This window comes from Ochotona curzoniae, unplaced genomic scaffold, assembly GCF_017591425.1.
Source record: "Ochotona curzoniae isolate NIBS_2020 unplaced genomic scaffold, NIBS_Ocur_1.0 contig_3190, whole genome shotgun sequence".
Lineage (NCBI taxonomy): Eukaryota > Metazoa > Chordata > Mammalia > Lagomorpha > Ochotonidae > Ochotona > Ochotona curzoniae.
The window spans coordinates 20685685-20713602 of NW_024465751.1; the positions used below are offsets into that span (position 1 = coordinate 20685685).

At 35.9% G+C, this 27918-nt stretch overlaps 1 protein-coding gene across 1 annotated transcript in view; it reads right to left on the reverse strand.

Moving 5' to 3' along the window:
* Positions 1 to 4503: 4503 nt before the first annotated feature.
* EMC2 (ER membrane protein complex subunit 2) overlaps positions 4504 to 27918 on the reverse strand; it is a 49657-nt gene continuing 26242 nt past the window's right edge. Inside the window, exons 6-11 of the mRNA XM_040979409.1 lie at positions 26194 to 26279; positions 25981 to 26040; positions 15155 to 15236; positions 14395 to 14505; positions 12051 to 12155; positions 4504 to 6165 (exon numbers count right to left, since the gene is read on the reverse strand). Coding sequence (XP_040835343.1) covers positions 6079 to 6165; positions 12051 to 12155; positions 14395 to 14505; positions 15155 to 15236; positions 25981 to 26040; positions 26194 to 26279 — 531 coding nt within the window. The 3' untranslated portion in view covers positions 4504 to 6078. The remainder of the gene's footprint in view (positions 6166 to 12050; positions 12156 to 14394; positions 14506 to 15154; positions 15237 to 25980; positions 26041 to 26193; positions 26280 to 27918) is intronic.

Consider the following 27918-nt stretch of genomic DNA (forward strand, 5'->3'; position numbering starts at 1 on the left):
AATGTGTATAAGATTTCAAAATTCACTCAAATATATACTATATGCTATAAACTCACCTGCTAGTTCAACTAAATTCTTGTAGACTTCTTCAGATTTTTAAATGGTATTGGTAAGTGTGCAGTTTTATTTCTTCCTTATCCATCTCTGTATCCTTCATTTCTTCTGATTTTATTGCTCCAGTTACAGTGTTACTTACTACGCTGAATAGAAATGGTGTGGGTATATATCCTTGCCTTGTTTCCAGTGTTAAACAAAATACTTCTCACCTTTCATCAGATTTCATGTGTGCTGTTCAAGCTGAGAAAATTCTCTTTAATTGCAGGATTTTGTTCACAATCATAAATGGACATTTACTTTTGTAAAGAAACTTTTCCACACTGATATAATGATATTTTTCAAAAATCCTCCTCCTGTTGCAATGACTGATTTTTCAATATTGAATCAGATTTCCAAAATAAACTCAATGTGGGAGTGGCTAGGAATTCTTTGTTACATTTTCAATCTGCTATATTTTGTATTTATACTCATGAAAGTATTATCATCAGGATAATGCTGGCCTCATACTATAGGCTGGAAGGTATCCCGTCTATTTTCTGATAGAAGTCACACAGAACTAGTGTTATCTAATCTTTAAATATTTTGAAGTTTCTGAAAATGTTAACTCGTGCATTCACCATACAATATTATTTATTCCACGTAAGTAAAAAAAAAAAGTTCATAGAAGAGTCACGACATTAGTGTTCACAGGAGCTTGATTTCCAACAGACAAAACGTGGACACAACACAACTGCCCTTCAAAGATGAGTGAATTAACAAAATGTGGGACATTCATAAGATGGAACATTACTTGGCAATAACAAGGAACAAACTTCTGATACAAACACTAAGGATCTAAAGGCCAATATGTTGAGTGAAAACATTTCTCAAAGAACTACACATTTTATGTTCTATTTATATTACATTCTTAAAGTGACAAAATAATAGCTGTGGAGAACAGACCAATACATGATCAGGCCCTGAGATTCTATGAGGGCATAATTACTATGAAGTAGTGAAAAAAAGCTTCTTTGTGGTGATATACTGTTCTGTATCTTGACTGTGGTTACAGTAATATAAATCCACATATATGAACACAATTGGCACACAGGAAACAAAACACAGGTAAAAACTGTAATATCTGTGTAAAGGCCTGTACCTGAGTTGACAGTAATGTTGCAACGTCAATTTTCTGGTATGACAATGCTATGTTTACATAACAGAACCAGGAGAAGCTATACTTAGCAGAATTGCTGCAATATTTTTGCAACTTGTTTTGAATTAAAGTGTTTCAGAATGAAACAATAAGAATTACAAGCAGGTAAACAAAACAAAAAAACAAAAAAACAACCACAACTGTGTAACAATTCTGGCTTTAGTGTTCCAGAAGAGGAGTCAAAAAACCTTTGCTCTAAACAGAGGCAAGAATACAAAAAGTTTGCAGGCATTAGTCTAACAACTTCATGACACTTAAATGTGGCAGAATTTAGAGATGGAAAGCAAAGGCAAACATTTAGAAAAGTGGGAATTTGAATCTTGCTGTTGGTTCTGACACTCTCTCCAATCTTAAGGGCCATGTTAAGACCCAAGAAATGGAGAATAACAGAGTTTTAATGGGGTAGAAGGAGAAACAAAACAGGACATCAGTCTGTAGTCACATTCTGACTGCAGTCAAGAATGGATTGGGTAAAGTGATGGAATAAATCTGGCTGAAAGACTATGGCAGCAGTTCAGAAATTGTGTAACAGATGGGACTGGCACGATAGCATAACCTGCTAATTCTCCACCGTGTGGTTCTGGCATCCCATAAAGACAATGGTTCTAGTCTGGGCTCGTCCACTTCTGATCCAGTTCCCTGCTTATGGCTTGGGAAAGCATCAGAGGATGGCCAGCCCCCTTATGATCCTGCACCTAGTAAGAGACCCAGAAGAAGCTACTGGCTCACGGCTTTGGATCAGTTCAGTTCTGATTACTGTAATGTTATGGTGGATGAAACAGTGGATTCAGATAAAAATCAGAATCAGTAAATTCTGGTTACTATGGCCATACAGCAGATGAATGAGCATATTTCAGATAAGAATAAATCTTTTTTTAAAAAGTGACATAATGGTAGCCTGAACTTGAGTGGTAGCAATAGAAATAGAAATGCACAGACCTGAGGTAATAATCAGAGCACAAAAGTAATAGGACATGGCCATGGTTTCAAAAAGATGGCTAGTGACAATAAACCATTTCAGTGGAATGGTAGGCAGGGAGAATGCCACAATAAGGCAATTTTTAAAAAGGGGATGGCAAAAATAAGATATAAATTCTGATAACAAAGTTTGGCATGGACATTTGGTACAGTCGTTCGTCTGCTGCTTGGAGTGTACCACGGACAAGTCTTGTAGAAATATGATCTCCTTACGGTGTTCAGGCTGGTTTCTCTGGAGGGCTCTCTCATTGGCTGACAGAAGTCCAGCTGCTTTCTGAGCTCTTACATGGTCTTCCACTTTGTGCCTATGTCCTTTTACTGCTTTTCTCTCTCCTTCCTTTCTTCCTTCCTCTCACTCCCTCTTTCCCTCCCTTTCATTCTTAAGACAGATTTATTTCTTTGAAAGAGCTACATAATAAGGGAACAAGGAAATCAAGATCTTCTATCCCATGGTCCTCTCTCCACTGCCCAGAGCTGGGCTAGGCGAAGCCAGGAGCCAGTACTCAGGAGTTGCATCCAGTGGTAGGGGTCCAAATACTTGGGCCATCTTCTGTTGCTTTCCCATGCCCACTGGCAGAGTGGAATGGGATGTGAAGCAATGGGGACATGAACCAGTGCCCATGAGATGATGGTGCCATTGCAGCCTGTAACCTGCAGTACAACAATGGTGGCCCATCATGCTTTTAATATAAATAAATACCTTATTTTAACTTCATTACCACTTTATATAAATAAATATCTTATTTTAACTTCATTAAATACACAGTCTGATCATAGTCTTAGATATTGGGGGTTAGGATGTTAACATATAGATTTTGGGAACCCAAGATTCAGCCTATATTAATCAATAGGCATCCTACTAAGGATGACAAGGACAGATACAAAGAACCAAAACAAAAGAGGCAGTCAGTAGAGCTAAGATTTCTAAAATGGTTCTCATAGTGTTTAAAAAATGTTTTACAAATCAGGAAATCTGAATGCCACCCCTTGTTCTGTTACTAAACCACAATCCTTGCATATATCTGGCCCTCATTTTAGCCACCCTATACAGACAAGACAGACAGACATATTAGAACATGCTAGAAAGAGTACTGACATAAAATCCCTGACATTGTCTCTGCGATCACAGAAAAGACTGACCTCCATGAGTCTGAGATTCTTCACTTTAAGATTGAGTACAACCAAATCATCTCCAAAATCCCTTCTAAAACCACATGGTTCTACAAAATGAAGTCACATGAGCTAATCTGATAACTAGTGAGTGGGCTGTGGATTAAAAAAAAACAATTCTTTGAAATATTTACTGTTCAAAATTAAACTGCATGCTCCCTAGCATCTGAAACACTAGCCTTACATTTTTACTTTTTTCTCCTACTTTCTCCTCTGCTCTTAAGTCAGTATTATTCTAAGCTTAAAGCTCTATAAATATGACACTTTTTAATTCTGTTGGTTTAGAATGCTAAGGTTTTGTAAAGCAGATACTACTTTTGTTTGATGCATCTATCTTTTTGCCTCACATTACATTCTTACATAGCACTCCTGATTAAATATAAGAGAAGAGTTTTGAAGGGTTAAAAAAAGGTTGAATTCTGGTTATATAATTCAGAAGCATGCATGGCTAAAGCAACAAGAACTCCAATTACAGTATCTTAAATATGAAGGGTTAATTTTGCCATGTACTGATAAGTACAGAGGCTGGCAACTTCTCATGTTGATTCAGGTGTTCAGAGCAAAAGCATTAGAATCAGGCTTCAGCCAGCCTGATGCTTCAGCTCCATCTTTGAAATGAACCTTCATTCTCAGATTTCTTATCCACAGTTGTAAGACAACTGATAGACTTCTAGGTCTCTTACTGACACTCAGTTCAGTGGAAGAAAACAGGTAAAAAACTGTCACTTTGAGAACCTGGAAAGGAAGGTCCTTTCAAGGAGGCCTCTCTTCATTTCCTTAGCATGTAACTATGTCATCCCAACATCTTAAATCTATACTGTCTAATATGGTAGCATGAATCACCTGTGGGTTTGTTTAAATTTTATAAAATCAAAAATTGAACTTTTCAGCTGTACTGGCCATATTTGAAGCATTGCAAGTGTGGCTACCAAACTTTATTTTATTGACTAATCACAGAACAAAAGGATGAAAAAAACATTTCTGTTTTGGATCAATTGAGCTTTAACTTCTGGAGCTGTGCTAAGATCCTAAAGGCTTTGAGAAGAGGGGATTTTTGTTACCATCTGAACAAAATGGGATAATGTTAACAAAGAAGAAACAGGTAATACCAACAATGCAACACTGGCTCACAGCCATCAGAAACACTAAAATAATTGCTAATAAAACAGTAATCTATAGACTGGTGAGCAGGGATTAGAGAAAGAGTGGTAGGACAATGTGCAAGCACTATGTCCTTTACAGCTCAAATGGCGTTAAAACGGATGATCACTGAGAGTTACTAACATCATGCTCAGGAAGAGTCCACATCTGTCGTAACAATGACAGGTACGAGAAACACTTCTCTTCCTGTGAGAGGAGTTTTTTTTAATGGAAGATAATTAAACACTGGCTCATTATTCCTGGCAGAACAAAATAAGAGATTTCATAACACTTAAGATTAGATTAAATATGATTAAATATTTACTGACAGTAAGAGTTAGTTAAAAGGTTAAAAGAAGCTGACATTGAGAAATTTTTTCTTCATAAAGATTAGGTTGGCAACTTCTCCACAATCTCTGCTTGCCCAAAAATAGCAGGAACAAGTCTATAATACAGAACCTATATGTGGTTAACATAAACAAGTAAAATTTAAAGATACATGAGTTGCAATTTATTACTAATAAATGTGTCCTGAATACATAATTGTCTACTTGAAAAATGGACTTGTGCCTAAAGTATCTAGCTTCCAAAAATTTTTTTAACATTCCTGAAACATGCAAAAATACTGTTGAAAATAACACAATATTTACTATGAAAAAATACTTGGTAATCATAACTTTTCCTATGATTAAGATAATAAAGCCATACTATTTTTTTTTTCTAAAGACAGTTTAGATTTCCTCATTTTTCCCTCAAAATAAAAACAGCCACTGCAGTTCTTCTCACCTGTATTTTCTATGATCCTTAATTTACCTGTTATGTAATTTACGGTCACAAAATTTTTAAATATAACTGTAGAAAGGTTAAATTTAAGTATTATAGTACACATTATCTTTCAGGCATTTCATGGGTAAAAAAAATCTCAATGATGCTTTAGATGAAAACAAAAATTTACCAAGAAATATTGCTAAACCTTGTGGAATGACATATTTTAACCAAAGTTTCTCAGAATAACATTATAGCATCTAACTGAACTATATAGCCCACCAAAAGGTAAAGCAAAAATTCAAGCTGACAACATTAACAAAGTTAAAATAACCTAACTTTGTCACCTACAGATGAGGCGTATTTCGTAGTTTTCGTGAAGGGTTAACTAGAAATTGAGTTTTAAAACTATTGACTATGAGCATAACAAAAAGAAGCTACAATTTTCATATTCAAGTTTAATAAATCATGATGGTTTATTTAACAAGGTTATTTCTGCATCAGGTTGTGACTTAAAAGCAATGATTATATATATGTGATATGAAGAGATTGGTGTACAATTAGTTAAGTCTTAAATCTTCCTTCTATGGAGTTCCTCCATCTTTCTGCTTAGCAGGAAAAGGCATTTTTAGGTTTATATAAACACATTCTTTGTAACTGCCTTCTTAAGAGAAAATCAGATATAAATAGCACTGGGCATTTAGTAAATAAGTCACAGGCCAGTGAGTTCAACTGTGCTGTTGTGAAATCTAATGTCAAAGAGTTTGGAAACCTTAAGACTGGGTGATCTGCAACGTTTCCAACATGTCTTCAACTGCCTTTACAGAGTATTTGGTTTCCTTCTTACTTCGACCTGCAAACTAATTTAAAAAAAAAAAGAACAGAACAGAAAAGAAAAAAAGCTTAATTAGGTTTTAGTGGCAGCTTCAAAATCCCAATCTTATCATTATATTGTTAACGAAACAGCATTAATTATCATATAACTAGCATGAAATCACACATTTTTTATCTCCAACAAGAACAAAATCTGGGGTAGAAGGCAGCTGAAGTGTAGAGACATTGTGGCATTCTAAATCAATGTAATATCTAACCAATAAATTATATTTAGACATGAATATCGTGTATTTGACTTCTAAGTGGACCTTTACAATTTCAGACAAAGGTACAATGTGAGTTAAAGTACGTTCTATTAACTATTTTAAAGCTGTTAATTCCTAAAATTAGTTATAGTAGGACATTGTGTGTGTGTATATTTATATATACACACATCATTTTCCAGATCAGTTGATAAAAATAATGCATTTGTACAGTAAAAACATGTAAAGTAAAACTCCAATTAAAACGTGAACTTAAACTGTGTTGCAAAAACTACACTGAAATCGGACTTTATAATAAAACAAAAAAATAACGCAGCAAGTACTATCTTTGTTTAATTAAAAGTAAATTCACAGTACAGTTACTCCAACATAGTAAACATTATCACTGGGGGTTACATGTTGAATAACCCCTGCTGATTTCAAAATGAGTTTTCTAACTGGATAGTTCCTACCATTTATCAGTCTCGACTTTACACATCACATTTAACAGACAATATGTGTCCCTTGTGTAGAAGAGAGAAAGTTTTTATATATAAATTACCTGCTTTCTTCCCTGGTTAACATTCTGGTTAAAACAACATCTAGTAATTTTCACATCACATCTAACCACTGGATGCATTTTCAAGTGACTGATGATTCCTTCAAACAGCAACGCTGCCTTAAGTACTAGATACTTGATTTATGATGTGTTTCTCCTCTTTTGTAATTAACTTAATTTGGCACACTTCCCATGACCTATTGGGAAAGATGAAGTGCGCAGGCCAAGGTACCATCACCCAGCACAGGCTGCAGGAACTGGTAACCTGCCTCTGACCTCTGGCTACAGTCTAACATTTTGATTCCTCTACTTCCTAAAACATTAGCTTCTGTGGTGAATTCTTGATTTCATAGAGTAAATAATGGGGTTTCTTAGAGAAATGCCATGGAAAAGGAAAGCTTTAAAATTAAAGTCATCTTGCGTTTAATAAGGCATCACTAATTTTAGGAATTCATGTCAGAATCACAAAATATGGTACCCAAATTGATAACTATTTTATAATTTCTCTTGGTGAATAAAGAATGTGGAATATGTCTTTCACTTCTTTTATTCAATTGATAAATTCATGATCACAAGGATTTACCAAGAACAGAAAGCCTTTTCTTTTACCATTGCCCACCCAATGTAAACAGGTCTGGTCCTAATCAGATATGCAAAGGGTATAACTCTGAGCAACATGTGGATGGCTTTGGGGGAGGGTACAAAATAGGATATCACACAGTAACTTTCATCAAAACTTTTTAAATAGCAAAATAAAAAATGGAAAAATGTTACAAGCTAAAGTTCAAGCACGTAATTTCAAATACAGCATTTCTCTTAGTTTGTACTTTAACATAATAACGAGAAAGATGACTTTTTAAAATGAATTAATTCTTAAAAATCACCTAAGATGTGTCAGTATTATTGAAAACCAATGAAATTTAAGGTAAATCAAACTAACCTATTGGTGTCAGAACAAATAAAAAGCAAGCTGGAAATATAAATCTTTCACTTCAAATTTTTCTTGACATGCAATTATTTTGTCTATTCCAGAATTATGGGCAATTTAACTGATTAAGCCAAAATCATATTTTTTCCTTAAAATCAAGACTTAATTTTCTATTTCCCAAAAGGATAGTAACAGAATCACATCTGCAATCATAAATAACATGCGGCTCACTGGGACAGACAAATTTAACAGTGTACCTAAGAAGCATTTATCTGGAACATTATTGTATGTTCACATTAACGTTTCTCATGAGCATTAACCAAACATGCCTGCCTCTGTTGAACACACTAAACCAATGACCTAACTGAAAACCAAGTGGTAACCATGTTCTTGTTCATTATGTAGAAACAAAAGCAGTTTTTAAATTCTGATTTTCTCCAAATAAAAATCTATAGAAACTTAATGAGAATACTTACTTTATACTTTTAAATGCTTATATGAATGAGTCATGTAGTTTAACTGGATCTGAAATTTATCTACTTTAAAACAAGTAAACTAATACTTTTGCACATTATTCATAACTTTGAATTTCTGTTTCCAAGTGCTTAATTTGTTTGAATAAAACTTTCACTAGCTTATCAAATTTACAGGTCAATGGTTCATTCATTGCAATACACTGGGATATATCAGGAGAAAATCTTCTATGGAACTTGCAGCAAAGCATATGGGTAGACAAAGTAACAGACCATAAATGAAATGAATCTCTGGATGTCTATGTAACAGAAACATTATGCTGACAGAAGCCAGACACAAAAACGCTCATAACCTATGATCTCACTTATACCAAATTCCAGTATTGGCAAAACTAATTTTTGTGCTTAAAAGTTCAGCCAGTGTTTGCCTGCTGTGGATAAGATGGAACTGTCAAAAGAAAGCAGGGTAACTCTGAGGTAATGGAAGTGCTATGCTACCTGAAGTAATTAAAACTCAAGCTATAAACTGAAAATATGTGTGCTTTATTATACTTAGATAATACCTCAATAAAACAGATAAAAAGGCAAAATGAACTAAAACAGTATTTACACAGTATATAGTATAATACACTGCAGATAATTAAATTTTTTTCTTCTCATTGAGAAGTTTTGTATTTCTTGATTCTGGGTTGACCATGAAACATGTTTTAACTAATGGAATACTAGGCAAAGTGTGACCCAATCAGGATTAAAAATGCGTACACATTTGAACTATCTATCTGACACTTCTAGAACTCTTGACAATCAGCGTGTGAATAATCCCATACTACTTGCTGAATGAAAGACACAAGGCACAGTACTACCAGCTAAACAGTGTCAAGTGGTCCATTATTTATGTGAGGTCATCGATCATCCAGATATTTCAGAAAGCACAATTACTAAACTGATTACACAATGATAGGTAAGTTGCCATTCATAAAACTAGCAAACGTGAATACCTGTAAAGGGTTATGGAACCTGACCTATAGGAAGAGGACAGAAAGGATGTGAAGCAAGCTTCAAGTGCACTGAGACATTGTATTAAAAATCTATTATCGCTGTCAAGAGATAAAAAAAATAAACATTGCATGACAGGTGATTTTTCAGTTAAGGAATATTCCAAGCTATTGCACAGATATTTCACATAACCATTGAGAATTGTGCTACCTAGTTATCCAAAATGAGCAAGGAATGAAAAAAAAACTTCCTTATATTATCTTTTCCTATAGAGTAACAAAAAGGCAAACCACATTTTCAGAGTTATCAGAGCAAAACTCAAAACTGGAGAACACAAGTTAGCAGGGCCTACCATCACTGAAGGGACAGCAAGAAAAAAAAAAAAAATCAAACCAAACCCCTCCTCAATTTAATTAGTAATGAGAGCTTCAGGTCTCAAATGAACAGAAACAAATAGGAGTAAGATGCTAATTTTGGGAGGAAGTTAGATACTACTCTACAATAGCTCCAGATACATTGATACATGTTAGCTTTCTATCTAGGCTGTACATTGTAACCCACAACAGTAGCAACACTGGAGTCAGACTGCCTGGGCTGGAAATCTGCTGTCAATACACATCTGTGCTACCTTGAATAAGTTATTTAATCTCTCCACTCCTTACAATCATCATTTGTAACACAGCAAATGTTAAATAAATTCTCTCGTAAAGGTAGGCTATTATAATTATTGCTGTTATTGCAATAATCAGAGCATGCAGAAAGCAAAATGAAAGTGCACAATTATAAGCACAATTTAATATACCCTATTATAATTTGGCAAAAAGTTAAGTTTTATATGCTTTAATCCACAAAATACTTTTATTATTCTGGGTTAATATATATCTGTAATCAATCCAATGTTATATAGCATATAAACGTCAGAGGTAAATTTTGACCCAGACAATACAGATCTAGCATAGCACCTGTGTTCTCTTTACTAGAATGATCTAGCTTTCATAAAATGGGGCAGAGATAAAACACAAAGATCAATAGAAAAGGCAGATATCTACATGAGAAGAAACTGATTTTTTCAAACATTACATACAAAAGACCTAGTCAAAGTGGCCTGTGGATCTATCTGTGGAAAATATAAGAATAAACATAGGAGAGGCAGGTGCTGTGTCCCAGTGGGGAAAATGGCTGCCTTTGGCCACTGCATTTGCAATAGCAGCAGAGGATGATGCAAGTGTTTGGGCTCCTACACCTGCAAAGGAAAAAGAGAGCAGGCTCTTGGGTCCAGAGCTACCCAGCCCAGCCACCACAGCCGTTTGGAAAATGAACCAGCAGTTGCAAGATTCTCTCTCTTAGTCCCTTCCCCCTCACTTGCTCTCTCTCTTTCTCTAACTCTGGCTTTCATTCAAATAAATCTTAAATAAATAAATAAAATGGGGAGACACACAAAGTCTATGGAATAGTAAGATTTATTCAGAATACAAAAATCATGGACATAAAGACAATGAATGATAAGTCTTAACACATTTAACATCAAAACTCTATTGTTCAAAATTATGTGAGAACAAAAATAAGGACATAAGAGATATTTGTAACACATATACTCAAAAAAACACTCATAGGGACCAGTGTGATAGTTCAACTAGCTAGTCACCCACCAGCATCCCATAGGGACAATGTTCATGAACTGGCTGCTCCACTCCCCATCCAGCTGCCTATTTACAGCCTGGGAAAAGCAGTGGAGGACAGCCCAAAGTCTTAGAACCCTGCACACGCAGGGACACCTGGATGGGGTTCCTGGTTTGGTTCAGCTCTGGTCTTGGCAGCCATTTGGACAGTAAACCAGCAAATGAAAGATCTTTCTATCTCTCCTCTCTGTGAATCAGCCTTTCCTATGCAAAAAATAAATCTTAAAAAAAAAAAAGACTCATAACCAGAAAGCTTAAATGCATCAAACTAGCTGGAGTAAGAGACTTCATAAAAAAAGGATATCTAAATGGCTAAGACACCTGCCGAAGTGTACAATCTGACAAATCATAAGGGAGATATAAAATAAGCACATACACACACACACACACAAACATAAAAACACAGTACAGCAGCTAAGATTTCAACAATGAAATAACCAAACCTTGGTGAATATGTTAACTATACATCTTTCAAACATGGTTATGGAGGTAAACAGATTTGGAAAACTGCCTTCACTCAGCAAAGGTTATACATATATTCTGTTACCCAGTATTTCCACTTCAAGGTGAATAATCGTTGGAAGCATATGTACATGATAAGCCCTACACATAAAATTCAGTGTAGCATTATTTGCAAAAGCCCAACTAGGAAACACTTAGATTGCCTGCCAGCAACTAACCAGATAAACTGTATTTATTCAATAAACTATTTAATACAGTAAATATGAATAAAATATAGACATATATACAGGTAAATCTCATAAAACTAACACTGTATAAAAGAGGACACCAGAAATGAATAAATGCAGGGCCTCAAGGTGACAAAAGCAGCACCACTGAGATGTCCAGATCAGGTAATACTGACTCTTAGCGGAAAAACAAACAAAAACCATGGCCCCAAATCTACTACATAAGCAATTAAAACACATCTGATAAAGGATCAAGGCATAAAATCGTTATATAGTCTTTATAGGCAAAAATAACTAAAAAATGCACAAGCTGACTTACATAATATCAAAATTTTGAATACTAACCTGATAAGCTCTGTTTATTTGACTAGCTGCCCAACTAGCATATTTCATGTTGTCCTTCTTCATTTTTGCACTTGCTTTGGCATTAGAAGCAATATGACTTGCTGACTAAAAACATTTAAAAAAAAAAAAGAAATATTAAAAACAAAATTCCTTTTTCTTTTAGTCAAGTTAATAAAAACCATACAAAAGTAACAATCACTATGGGATGATAACAAATACCAAAGCATTTTTAAGATAAAAATAAAATCGAATTTCACTTAATAATGAAAATTATTTTATAGTACAATCAAAATGGGAAGATTTTTTTAACTTATTTTTCTCTGATACAGTTGCATAGGCACAGTGATTGCCTCCCCACCCCTCACACTGCTTTCCCTGTATTACTACAGTAGTACAGCTCTTCAACAATAGTCACAGTCCTTCATTCTGCTGGTCACTGTATCACAGCATTACAGGTAGCATTGTATCTACCATGGCAGATACTATAGTATCTATGGTCAAGGTACATGTAACAGTTTCATCAGGAGTTCTCCTTCATTCCGGAATAGAGATGCATACTGCAACATCTTCATTCCCCAGTATGCTAGTCTCCATTAAACAGTTCATCTATGACAACATATATGTATATATGTTTACCTATATATCTATCTTATATTTCGCATGGAAGTTGCCTTATTTCAGAGGGAACATATAATATTTGTACTTTTGGAACTGGCTTTATTTATTGATCATAATGGATGAAAATACATTTTAAATAACATCTAAAATGATTTCAATATATGGACTGTTGCTCCTAGAGATAAAATTTCCTATTGCTTAATAAAGCAGCAATAGAAAAGCACTGTATGAATGAAAACCTGCCTTGGCACTGTGGGATAACCAGTGTCATATCTTACTACTAAATTATATCAGACATTTAAACTTAAGATTATAAATTAATAGAAGGTATAATAATTTAATACATCTCTACTTTTTAAAAAGGTATTTAAATGGATGAATGCTTAATTTTCTTAACTTTTGACCTATGGAAGAAAATCTGAATTACAAAAAAAAAAATTCACACTACTTTTTTACTCTGTGTTTGCATTTGCCAGAAGGGAAAAGCTATAACTTTTGACTTATACTAAAATGTCTTTATTCTTATAAAGATCTGTTCATCTGATTTTCTAGGTCTTTCATGTCCCTTTTTGGTAGGTATTTTAGTAAATTAAGTGGTTCTAGAAAGGTTTTATGAGTGACATGCCTGGGGTGGATTCACGTCAGTCAGAAAGGGACTCTGTCTCCAAGTTACGTTTCTCTATCTCAGCTTTTTCATCTATGACGTGGTCAGAACAGGAGCATCCACTAAAACATCTGATGTGAGGACTTGACAAGTTCAACAGAACTCAAAGTTACTGCAACCAATCAGCTGTGGCAGAATCCTGGAAAGTTTTCTTGAAACTTCTCCGAATCATTTTCTACTATTCTTGTCAGTCCTTCCTAAAAACTATTTCATTTATATTTCTTCCTTTCCTCATTCAACCAATTATTTTTCACTAAGCTGCAACAAAAAGACTCTCCAGAAAGTCCAGAACAGACTGAACTAAATCAAAATGTCAGCAACTGTTCTATTACAGAGGTGCTCATTACATTGTAGATGTGTTGTGTATCTAAAACCTAAAACATACACCAGCATTTCAAACTATTCTATCCTAGGAATATTATGAGCACGGAGCAGTTTCTAAAACACTAAATGAGAAGTACTCATTATACATATGTGCATAAAATGAGCACCTCTCATTATGTGTAATTACACACATATCTGTACACATGTAAGGTTCAGTAATTCTTTATTCTGACAGCTCCTATTAACTGACTTTCATAAGCTCATCCTTCGGCATACATAAAAAAGACAATTACTTCCTACAAAGAATTTCCAAACAGTTTTTTTTTTATCTAATAAAATGTTTTTCTTTGACATATCAGAAGTTTTAGTTCTAATATATCCTTTAATGGCATAATTTGAGAAGAGTCATACAATTTAAGTAAAAAAAATATATATATAATGTTGCCGTAAATCCAAGAACAGAACCATTAAGAAATTCATAACATGGGTTTGTATTGTTACAACTTAATTTTGCAAAACAGATTTCAATTCTAATATGGTAGAGCATAACTTACAATGAAATGTAAAACAGCTAGGATGTTTAACATCCAAAACTAAAACTACCTTACAACCTATTTTTCTAACTTGACCACACGAAAAAAAAAAAAATTAGATCCATCATCCGTGAATAAAACAAACAACAAAAGCAATGCTTGGCAAGGAAAAATCTTGTAACATTAAACATGTTCCTCAACTCACCATGTAAAGCCCAAACAAAGCTCTCATATTTCTATTGTTCAGTTTCAACGCCTGTGCAAAATACTTTCTTGAAAGTTCCAGGTTTTCAAGTCCACCTTGGGTATATTTAACCTGTTTAAAAATGCAGGGTGCTGAAAACTGTTTATTTTACTACTTTGAAATACAGCATGTATCATCACATCACAGACATTTAAATAACTGAAATACAAACTCTAAAAAAAACGCAGAATTTTTAAAGAATTCACCTCAAACATATTAGGCATGATCTAAAACTTAAAACATGACCCAGCCCCCAAATTATTCTATTCTGTATAATGTGATACATACATTTCTTGTACCTTTATTCTTCATAGTAACCAATTTAAAACCTCTTAAGAAATATTAATTTTAATATGAATGCTCCAGAAAACAACTTTAAAATCATAATCATCTTAAATGTCTTAGAAGCCATTACGGAAAAGCAATTGTGAAATAAGTAATGATTTAAGGAGAAAATAGTTTTACTTAACATTTTATATAACTACTACATAAAAACACCACATAAAAGCAAAGAGTTTCACTTCTAAAACTGGATGTTTGCCAGTGTTTTCATCTTAACACTAAAAATTCACAACTTTCATTCCCACAAATGTATATTCAACTTAGATGTTTTAAATATTTATTTTACTTGCCTAACATGAAGGGAATGTTCTTAGCATCATAATATCATAACAGCAACAAAAATGAAATTACAAGTAATCTTATTTCTAAAAACACTTACTTCAGCATACTGCTGACAGTATAAGTGGTTGTGTGGGTTCGTCATCATAAGCTCTTCTAAACAAAAGGCTGCTTTTGCATAGCTGAAAAAATATCAACAGGAAAAATTAATTTTAAGTTAAATTTTATTTTACTTATGTCTTAAATCAATTTAAAAATAATCTGGGAGCCAGCCTTTTGGCACAGCGAGTAAAGCTGCTGCCTGCAACACTGGACTCCAATACAGGCACCACTTCTGATCCAGCACTCTGCTAATAGCCAGGGAAAGGCGACAGAAGATGGCTCTGGTGTCTGGGCCCTTTAACAGCACGTGGGGACTGGGAACAAGGTCCTGGCTCCTTCTTCAGCCTGGTGCACCCTGGGCTGCAACAATCTGGGAGTGAAACCAGCACATGGAAAATGTCTTCGTCTCTATAACTGTTTCAAATAACCAAATCTTTAAATTTTACTCAAGTGACATATTTTATTAGTTATAATTAAAACTTTTGGAAGGCAAGCATCATGGCATAGTAGAATATGTTTCCACTTACAGGGCAAGCATCTCATTTGGACACCAGCTTGAGGCCCAGCTATTTCTTTCTTTTTTTTTTTCTTTTTTTTTTTTAATATTTATTTACCTGGGAAGTCAGAATTACACACAGAGAAAAAGAAACAGGTCTTTTCATCTTCTGGGTCACGTTACCAAATGGCCGCAAGGGCTAGAGCTGAACCAGTCCAAAGCTGGGAGTTTCCTCAGGATCTCCCACCTGCGTACAGGGAGCCGTAGGCCATTCTCTGGTGTGTTTCCATAAGCAGGGGTCTTGTGGGATGCAGGTGCCAGCAGGAGGATTATTCTCCAAAGACACCACACAAGGCCAAACTCTGCCTTCAAATAAAGCAAGTCTTAAAAGAACCAAAAAAAGTTCTTATCCTGAACTCATAAACACCAAGAACATAAACTTAATGCAAAGAATTAATTTAAATCCTAATGCCACCTAAAAAATACCTACTTCATAGGTATTACATTTTAAAAAGAGATCAGGACAGGCATTTGGTCAAGTGGTTAAGGTGCTGTTAAAATGGTTATGTGCTAACATGTAATTTCTGGGTTTCTAGCTCTGCGTCTGATTCTAGCTTCCTGCCAACGCAGACCCTAGGCGGCTGCCACACCTGGGATCCTGACATCCATGTAGGAGACAAACCTACACTGAATTACTGCATCCGCCCAATTTTCTCTACATGTCAAATTAGAACAGAAAAAATAAAAAATAAAAAAGATGTAGGTTATTATTCTGATGTGCAAATAATAGTATAAAGTAAATTTTAGTATATTAGATTAAGTTTATATGAAATAACTTTTGGAAGTTCAGATTATTTAATAAAATGTCCAAATTGCTAGAATATGGAATAGGCATTATATTAAATATTCACTATTTTAAAAAAACCTTCAGATACCCACTTACCATTAGAAAGATTTATCATCATTCTATTTTATAGTAAAATACTTTACTGTTAAATGAACCTACAATTAAATTTCAAAGTCGTGAAAAACAATCATTAATTCTAGTACTACTAAATCATGCAACACAGAAGCAAAAATCTTGCTGAGCACCTTCAGAAAGAACTGCCAGAAAGTGACTCTAGAAAAATGAAAATTTGTAAAACCATGGTCAAAATTCACCTTTGTAGATTTTTAATGTCTAAAACCTTCTGAATATATTTCATTATTTTATTCTGAATATATTCATTATTTACGGTATATCCTAAAGACAACTGGTGTTTACAAGTTTATTTCTAGTGAGGTGGTGATGTTATTACTCAACAGAAACAGGCTACCTAAACTTATTTTTGCTTTTTACACAAATATGTTAAAGTACCTACCTTTTATAATAATGCCTGTCAGAAACTTACATATAAACAAATTAATAATAACTAATGTTCTTTAAATAATCATATGTGTCCTATGCTGTCCTAAATGTTAAATGCATTAATTCATTCAGTCCTACAAAACTTCACCAAGTCGGAAATCAGTGCTATTCTGCAGCTGCGAAGCCCAGAGGGGCCTGGTTCCTGAGTGAGCCCTGCTTCCACTGTCAGCTTCCTGCACAGCCTTGTAGGAAGCACTGGACAAGTCCACCTGTGTCTCCGTCATCGCCGTGGTAGATCCCCTGTAAGTGCAGGTTCCCGGCATGGGCCTCATTTGGGCATCGGGGTATTTAGTCAGGGAGCTATCAGATGGAAGACGCCTCTGTGCATTCTGTCTCACAACTAAACATAAATATAACTTTTGAAGGAATTTAAACCTATTTAAAAGAGAATAACTATTCTCACTATCTTAAAGTCAATATTAGAATTAAGTTTCCTTCTCCTGTTCCACAATTAAGTATTACAACCACAGGTTACAGTGTTTGTTCCTATTTTGCTTTTCTAGCCTTACGTTTTTTCTTATATGGAGCTTTTATAAAGAATTTTTTTTAAAAAACCAGGATGGACCTACACAAAGAAACTATTATCACAATCTAAACAAATATATACTATTACATGTTTCTGAATTCAAGATATAGTATTACTTAAAAATTGAGTTAAAAATTAAATGTTTTTGTAAAAAAAAAAAACAAAAAAACATTGAATGGATTTTATTTCCAATAAGTATCAGTACGGGCTGGCATATGGTGCAGCAAGTTAAACCTCTGCCTGCTATGCTGGCATTTCACATGGGTACCAGTTCAAGTCCTTGCCTCTCCACTTCCAAACGACCTCACTGCTAATACACCTAGAGAAACAGCACAGGAGAACTTGAGTCCTTGGGCCCCTGTAGCCATGTGGCAGACCCAGAGGAAGCTCCTGGCTCCTGGCTTCAGATTGGCTCAGCTCCAGTCTTGTGGCCATCTGGAGAGTAAGCCAGCAGAAGGAAGATCTTTCTCTCCCTGTAAATCTTTCAAACAAATAAATCTTTAAAAAAATTCTATCAATATAGCCATGGATGTGACAAATACCACTGAAAAACGAGTAAACTAGAATTTGTAAATCAAAATCAATCTTAAAAGTAATAAAAACTGGGAAAAAGAAAACTATGTGACAGAATTCTATATTCCCCTTTTCATGAAGACTACATTTGTAGCTAGGATGAAGAATTTTTTTTCTGCTAAAAGGCCATTTGGGGGCCCGGCACGGTGGCGCAAGTGGTTAAAGGTCCTCGCTTTGCACGCCCGGGATCCCATATGGACGCCGGTTCTAATCCCGGCAGCCCCGCTTCCCTTCCAGCTCCCTGCTTGTGGCCTGGGAAAGCAGCCAAGGACGGCCCACAGCTTTGGGACCCTGCACCCGCGTGGGAGACCCGGAAGAGGCTCCTGGCTTCGGATTGGCATAGTATCGGCCCGTTGCGCTCACTTGGGGAGTGAATCATCAGACGGAAGATCTTCCTCTCTGTCTCTCCTCTCTGTATATCCGCCTTTCCAATGAAAAAATAATAATAAAAATAAATCTTTAAAAAAAAAAAAGGCCATTTGGATATTCAAAACATAATCTGCAGCCCATATACACTATTCAACAAAATTATTATTAGCCTGATACAAATCTGTTGACTTTTTTTTAAGATTTATTTATTTTTATTAGAAAGTCAGATATACTGAGAGGAGGAAACAGACAGGGAGATCTTTTGTCCCCTGCTTCACTCTCCAAGCAACCACAACAGCTAGAGCTGTGCCTATCCAAAGCCAGGAGCCAGGAACCTCTTCCAGGTCTCGCACATGACAGCAGTGTCCCAAGGCTTTTGGGTCATCCTCAACTGTTTTCCCAGGCCACAAACAGGGAGCTGGATGAGAAGCAGGGCTGCCAGGACACGATCTGTTGCCCATATGGGATCCCACTGCATTCAAGGCGAGGACGTTAGCTGATAGTCTACCATACCAGACTCAGATCTGTTGACTTTTAAGTCCCACTGGCAGCTGCTTTGACAGGGTCAGTCCAGACGATTTTATGGGCCCTATGCCACCGTGGTTCAGATGATTCCCATCCCTGGCTTATATGAACAAGTTTTATGGAAATTCAACTGGAGTAAAAAGTGTAGTTTTATATCAACAGTGCTTTCTGTGACATATCATACTTAAAACAGCTTGTAACTGTTCATATGCAAAAATATATTGAATTCAAATACACCTATTTCATTTTTAACACTGTGTTCACAAAACTGATGCTAAAATCACACTTCTAATATTTAACCAAAACTGTCACCAAAAACTCTTATCTAAATGATGTCAACTGAATTCATCTTCACAGTTTCAAAAAACAAACAAAAAAACCTGGAGGTATTTATTTCCATTCATTTTAAACATGAATATTGCTTCTCTGTTCAGGTAGGAAAATATAAACGTTCAATTTTCAAACTAATCAGCTAGAAGAGCAAAGCAAACAAACAAAAAAAACAAGTTTTATGATTGGATAACAGGGTAGGATGACCATAATTATCATTTTTTTTCAAAAGAAATTATTTGGGGTATCTTGTGATCTACTTTTTGATTTCTTAGGATTTTTTTCAGTTTATTGTTCCTGAATGTACATTCAACCCTATTTCAATAAACTCCCTGAAAATAAATTACAAATATATTCTTAATATATGTAAATTTTAATGATAGATTTAAGCAAAATATAGGGCCCCATGCAAACAAATAAATCTTTAAAAAAATTCTATCAATATAGCCATGGATGTGACAAATACCACTGAAAAACGAGTAAACTAGAATTTGTAAATCAAAATCAATCTTAAAAGTAATAAAAACTGGGAAAAAGAAAACTATGTGACAGAATTCTATATTCCCCTTTTCATGAAGACTACACTTGTAGCTAGGATGAAGAATTTTTTTTCTGCTAAAAGGCCATTTGGGGGCCCGGCACGGTGGCGCAAGTGGTTAAAGGTCCTCGCTTTGCACGCCCGGGATCCCATATGGACGCCGGTTCTAATCCCGGCAGCCCCGCTTCCCTTCCAGCTCCCTGCTTGTGGCCTGGGAAAGCAGCCAAGGACGGCCCACAGCTTTGGGACCCTGCACCCGCGTGGGAGACCCGGAAGAGGCTCCTGGCTTCGGATTGGCATAGTATCGGCCCGTTGCGCTCACTTGGGGAGTGAATCATCAGACGGAAGATCTTCCTCTCTGTCTCTCCTCTCTGTATATCCGCCTTTCCAATGAAAAAATAATAATAAAAATAAATCTTTAAAAAAAAAAAAGGCCATTTGGATATTCAAAACATAATCTGCAGCCCATATACACTATTCAACAAAATTATTATTAGCCTGATACAAATCTGTTGACTTTTTTTTAAGATTTATTTATTTTTATTAGAAAGTCAGATATACTGAGAGGAGGAAACAGACAGGGAGATCTTTTGTCCCCTGCTTCACTCTCCAAGCAACCACAACAGCTAGAGCTGTGCCTATCCAAAGCCAGGAGCCAGGAACCTCTTCCAGGTCTCGCACATGACAGCAGTGTCCCAAGGCTTTTGGGTCATCCTCAACTGTTTTCCCAGGCCACAAACAGGGAGCTGGATGAGAAGCAGGGCTGCCAGGACACGATCTGTTGCCCATATGGGATCCCACTGCATTCAAGGCGAGGACGTTAGCTGATAGTCTACCATACCAGACTCAGATCTGTTGACTTTTAAGTCCCACTGGCAGCTGCTTTGACAGGGTCAGTCCAGACGATTTTATGGGCCCTATGCCACCGTGGTTCAGATGATTCCCATCCCTGGCTTATATGAACAAGTTTTATGGAAATTCAACTGGAGTAAAAAGTGTAGTTTTATATCAACAGTGCTTTCTGTGACATATCATACTTAAAACAGCTTGTAACTGTTCATATGCAAAAATATATTGAATTCAAATACACCTATTTCATTTTTAACACTGTGTTCACAAAACTGATGCTAAAATCACACTTCTAATATTTAACCAAAACTGTCACCAAAAACTCTTATCTAAATGATGTCAACTGAATTCATCTTCACAGTTTCAAAAAACAAACAAAAAAACCTGGAGGTATTTATTTCCATTCATTTTAAACATGAATATTGCTTCTCTGTTCAGGTAGGAAAATATAAACGTTCAATTTTCAAACTAATCAGCTAGAAGAGCAAAGCAAACAAACAAAAAAAACAAGTTTTATGATTGGATAACAGGGTAGGATGACCATAATTATCATTTTTTTTCAAAAGAAATTATTTGGGGTATCTTGTGATCTACTTTTTGATTTCTTAGGATTTTTTTCAGTTTATTGTTCCTGAATGTACATTCAACCCTATTTCAATAAACTCCCTGAAAATAAATTACAAATATATTCTTAATATATGTAAATTTTAATGATAGATTTAAGCAAAATATAGGGCCCCATGCAAACAAATAAATCTTTAAAAAAATTCTATCAATATAGCCATGGATGTGACAAATACCACTGAAAAACGAGTAAACTAGAATTTGTAAATCAAAATCAATCTTAAAAGTAATAAAAACTGGGAAAAAGAAAACTATGTGACAGAATTCTATATTCCCCTTTTCATGAAGACTACACTTGTAGCTAGGATGAAGAATTTTTTTTCTGCTAAAAGGCCATTTGGGGGCCCGGCACGGTGGCGCAAGTGGTTAAAGGTCCTCGCTTTGCACGCCCGGGATCCCATATGGACGCCGGTTCTAATCCCGGCAGCCCCGCTTCCCTTCCAGCTCCCTGCTTGTGGCCTGGGAAAGCAGCCAAGGACGGCCCACAGCTTTGGGAACCTGCACCCGGGTGGGAGACCCGGAAGAGGCTCCTGGCTTCGGATTGGCATAGTATCGGCCCGTTGCGCTCACTTGGGGAGTGAATCATCAGACGGAAGATCTTCCTCTCTGTCTCTCCTCTCTGTATATCCGCCTTTCCAATGAAAAAATAATAATAAAAATAAATCTTTAAAAAAAAAAAAGGCCATTTGGATATTCAAAACATAATCTGCAGCCCATATACACTATTCAACAAAATTATTATTAGCCTGATACAAATCTGTTGACTTTTTTTTTAAGATTTATTTATTTTTATTAGAAAGTCAGATATACTGAGAGGAGGAGACAGACAGGGAGATCTTTTGTCCCCTGCTTCACTCTCCAAGCAACCACAACAGCTAGAGCTGTGCTGATCCAAAGCCAGGAGCCAGGAACCTCTTCCAGGTCTCGCACATGACAGCAGTGTCCCAAGGCTTTTGGGTCATCCTCAACTGTTTTCCCAGGCCACAAACAGGGAGCTGGATGAGAAGCAGGGCTGCCAGGACACGATCTGTTGCCCATATGGGATCCCACTGCATTCAAGGCGAGGACGTTAGCTGATAGTCTACCATACCAGACTCAGATCTGTTGACTTTTAAGTCCCACTGGCAGCTGCTTTGACAGGGTCAGTCCAGACGATTTTATGGGCCCTATGCCACCGTGGTTCAGATGATTCCCATCCCTGGCTTATATGAACAAGTTTTATGGAAATTCAACTGGAGTAAAAAGTGTAGTTTTATATCAACAGTGCTTTCTGTGACATATCATACTTAAAACAGCTTGTAACTGTTCATATGCAAAAATATATTGAATTCAAATACACCTATTTCATTTTTAACACTGTGTTCACAAAACTGATGCTAAAATCACACTTCTAATATTTAACCAAAACTGTCACCAAAAACTCTTATCTAAATGATGTCAACTGAATTCATCTTCACAGTTTCAAAAAACAAACAAAAAAACCTGGAGGTATTTATTTCCATTCATTTTAAACATGAATATTGCTTCTCTGTTCAGGTAGGAAAATATAAACGTTCAATTTTCAAACTAATCAGCTAGAAGAGCAAAGCAAACAAACAAAAAAAAACAAGTTTTATGATTGGATAACAGGGTAGGATGACCATAATTATCATTTTTTTTCAAAAGAAATTATTTGGGGTATCTTGTGATCTACTTTTTGATTTCTTAGGATTTTTTTCAGTTTATTGTTCCTGAATGTACATTCAACCCTATTTCAATAAACTCCCTGAAAATAAATTACAAATATATTCTTAATATATGTAAATTTTAATGATAGATTTAAGCAAAATATAGGGCCCCATGCAAACAAATAAATCTTTAAAAAAATTCTATCAATATAGCCATGGATGTGACAAATACCACTGAAAAACGAGTAAACTAGCTCAACTGGCTAGATCTTTCCCTTGCAAGTTCCAGGATCCCATATGCCTGCTAGTTCATGTCCCAGTAGCTCCACTTCCCTACAAGTTCCCTGTTTGTGGCCTGGGAAAGCAGCTGAGGATGGCCCAATGCTTTAGGATTCTGAACCTACATGGCAGACCCAGAAGAAACTCCTGGCTCCTGGCTTCAGATTGGTTCAGTTCTGGCTGCTGTGGCAACTCAGGGAGTGACTAGCAGATAGATCTTCTTCACTGTATTTCCTTCTCTCTGTAATTTGGCCTTTCCAACAAAAATAAATAAATCTTAAGAAAGAAAAATCTTAAGAAAAAGAAAAAAAGTAAAATTCAATCTAAATCTGATGATTAAAAAGATTAGAGATGAGCAAAGATAACGGACTTCCTAAAAATATAGTTATAAGATAAACATAAAGTTTTAAAAAGAAATGTAACAAGGTTAAGTTAATATCATTCACAAAGAGCATTATACTGGGCCCAGCAGCATGGCCTAGCAGCTAAGGTCCTCGCCTTGAATGCGTCAGGATCCCAGATGGGTGCCTGTTCTAATCCCGGCAGCCCCGCTTCCCATCCAGCTCCCTGCCTGTGGCCTGGGAAACCAGCTGAGGACGGCCCAAAGCTTTGGGACCCTGCACCCGCACGGGATACCCGAAAGAAGTTTCTGGCTCCTGGCTTCAGACGGGCACAGCACTGGCCGCTGTGGTCTCTTGAGGAGTGAGTCACCAGACGGATGATCTTTCTCTCTGTCTCTCCTCCTCTGTATATCTGACTTTGTAATAAAAATAAATAAACCTTTAAAAAAAAAAAGCTTTATACTACAGCATTACATTGAAAATATAAAATTATGAATGCCTTCTAGAAAACTGGCTAAAAACACTTAAGGTATAGTGAGGATATATAAATAACAAAAAGACTTATAATAAGATCTTGATATATGTTTATAGTGATTGATTTTTGATAAATTAGGAAGCAGCCGTTCCAGAAGTTTGGAGTTTTAAGTGGTATAGTAGCATAAAAATCAAATAGAAACTCCAATTCAGAATTTTTAAATTGCAATAACTTATGCACTTTCACTTCCCAAATTTTCTTTTCTTTTTTTTTATTTTTATTATTATTATTTTTTTTATTATTGGAAAGGCAGATATACAGAGAGGAGAGACAGAGAGGAAGATCTTCCGTCCGATGACTCACTCCCCAAGTGAGCACAATGGCCGGTGCTGTGCCAATCCGAAGCCAGGAGCCTCTATCGGGTTTCCCACGCGGGTGCAGGGTCCCAAAGCTTTGGGCCATCCTCGACTGCTTTCCCGGGCCACAGGCAGGGAGCTGGAAGGGAAGCGGGGCTGCCGGGATAGAACCAGTGCCCATATGAGATCCCGGGTGTGCAAGGCGAGGACCTTAACCACTGTGCCACCGTGCCGGGCCCTAAATTTTCTACATTAAGCATTTCTTTAGCTGAACAAAAAAACCAAAGACTTGTTTTCATTTGAAATATTTTAAAATGTTTTTCACCTCTTTTAGGAACAAAACAAATCTAATTTTAAGCTGCATTCTGAATATTCAGTTCTACATTATTTCAGTATCAATATACAGTGTCACCTGCATGAGAAAATCATGCATATGTCTCTATACAAACATATATGCATTTGTATTAAATATGATTCTAGAAATAATTTCCTAGCATAAAGAAGTTCTGATAGAATAATGCAGAGAAATAAAGAACTCAGAATTTAGCATACATTCATTATCTGACAACTATTCCGTTTATTGTAGCTCTCACTGTTGCTAAAATTACGGAAATAACTGCCTTATCTTTCCTCCCACAGTATATTTGTAAACCTGGGAAAAGGCAACAGACAAATGTCTTCATTTGACTTAATTTTCTGGGCCAGTTGTGTGTAGTATGAGAATGAAGCTAACAAATTCATATACAAGAATATGTGTGAGAATTTCTCTCTCAAAAAGGACAGAAACGTGATGATAAACTTAAGACTCACAAAGACTAAAGGAAAAAAATTATGCCTCTGCATGAAGCTCGTGTTAATGCTGTGATATTTGAAAACTTGTGCTGAGACGCTGCACTAATCCTCTCACAATGGGATTTCCTCCTGTCACTACAGCAATAACAAAAACATTAAATATCCAATAAGCATGTTCCTAGAGCATTCAGCATTCTTGACTTTTCCTGGTTTTTTTACCCAGGCAACAGAATTCTACTTTTGGAAGAGTCAATTCCCTTGGTGCTGAGCTAATAAATGCATATAACTGACAGAATTCTTAAGCAGCAGGGAGTATAATACTCTTGGTATATAAGAATAATTTGAAGGCTAAAAATTAACAATTTTCATTCACTAAAAATAACCTTAGCTTAGTGCAGGACTTTGTAATTCCAAAGAATGCTATCTTAAGGAAAAACTCGTTTCTGGGGCAAAAATATTTTAGGGAAATATGAATTGCCTAAATAAATCAATACACATTATATGAATGGCAACTTTTTAATCTATAATTTTCCATTTAATTGATAACTTTTTCTTATTTAAAGTAACATGTACTTCACACCTCCTCGCCAATCCCCTGGAAACCACTATACTTTCTCAACTTTCAGTGATGAAAACTGCACTTCTAACAAAATTATACACATTTTCAACAACTCACTCATGTTCATTGATATAAAGTTCTGCCAGTTCATGCCAGGCTTCTTGATCTCCAACAAACCTGGTGGAAAGGGAAAGGAGGGGAAAGTAAGTGTGTGGATAGTCTGTAAGTGAACAGCATGAAGGCAAACAGAAAAATCAAATGCAAATTCCATTTTAATTAAAAAAAGATTTATCAGAATAACAAAACCAAATCCTCTTGGAAAACACTCACTGTTCCAGATACTCATTCAATTCCCGAATGGCCTCCACATTTTTCCCTTGGGCTTTTCGAATGGCAATCTTACGCTTTCTTGCAGCCTATGGGTTGATATTAATAAAGGATTAGGCCCTCATGATTCCCCGGGTTTTTGTAAAGAAGGTAATTTGGCTGTGCAAATTATTATCTCAATGCCAGTGAAATTCCATTGTAGAACCAATGCTTAGTGGGAGTTTATAAACATACCCCATGACATCCCACTGGGGGATTCAAACACTGCTCTAACAACCACATATGCTTTACTTTGGGTGTGTATATTGTATGCATCGTTTCACCCACATAAATAACCAGCCAGATTCTGATAATTACAAGCCAGCAGGGAATCCTAATCTTTATCCAACCTAAAGTTCTTTACTCTGCCTCATTCCCAAGATCTGTATCCTAAGAGGCAGAAGGAGAGTAGAGATTAGGGAAAGAAAGCTCACCATGACCAGCTGAATGTCATTATATTCAAATGCTTCTGAAACTTTTTACACAATTTTAAGGGGAAAAATTATGCTTGTCGTTCAAAAGATTATTATAGGTCCTCAGAGAAATAAAGCTTACATGTTAAAGTTTTAAAAATGATAAATATAACAACCAAAACCATTTATTTACTCATATAATCAAATACCTATCAGAAATGTATTGTTTGCCAAGTACTGTGCTCAGCAATGAAAGCATAAGTTTAAAAGCAGACAATTCCTCACAGGAGCGAAGGCAAAGTCTCGTGAGAAAGATGCATTACTTTAGCAAAACATTAAAGCAGTAAAGGCAATGACAGAGATTCTTGGTTGTTGTACAAGCAAAGAAAGAGTTCCAACACAAACTGTGGTGCAGAGAAAGGGGAAGTATTGGAAATAAATAAGGACCCAGATGTGACAGCTGGAATAAAACAGAAAAGGCAAGTAGACATTAAGAGAGCAAAAGAAGAAGCTATATTTGGGACAATGCATAATAGGAAGAACTAATTCATGAATAAAGTCATAGACAAAATTGGCACTGGAGATAAGTGCGACTTTATAGAGAAATTTCTAGAAAGGGGCCAAGCAACATGTATAAATTACTAAATTTGCATCCTATCCACCCTGGTTTAATTCTAACAGAAGGATAAGCAATAAAGTATACTATAAGTACAAAGTTAAGCTTGTCAAAATTATCAATCTGATAAAACACACACACATGAGGACCTGGCACAGTAGCCTAGTGGATAAGTCCTTGCCTTGGAAGTGCCAGGATCCCATATGGGCACCGGTTCCCATCCAGCTAAATGACTGAGGCCTGGGAAAGCAGTGGAGGATGGCCCAAAAGCCTTGGGAACCTGCACCCGCGTGGGAGACATGGAAGAAGCTCCAGCCCCTGGCTTCAGATCAGCTCAGCTGAGGCCGCTGTGGCTGCTTGGGGAGTGAATCATCAGACAGAAGGTCTTTCTATCTCTCTGCTCTGCCTATCTGACTTTCCAATTTAAAAAATTATTTTAAAAAAACTCACAAACACTAAAAAATGCAGAGCAAGTAAACTGGATAAAGCCTCTACAATATTAAGAGCTAAATACTTTAAGGTAGGACCCTGCTTTGGTTCTGAAAAAATACCAGTGAATTTCAGATAAATAAGAGACTCGTAACAAGTAAGGCTGAAAAAAATACAATAACGATAATATTTTCATAATGAAAACATCTTAAGAAAATTACATGTTTGATT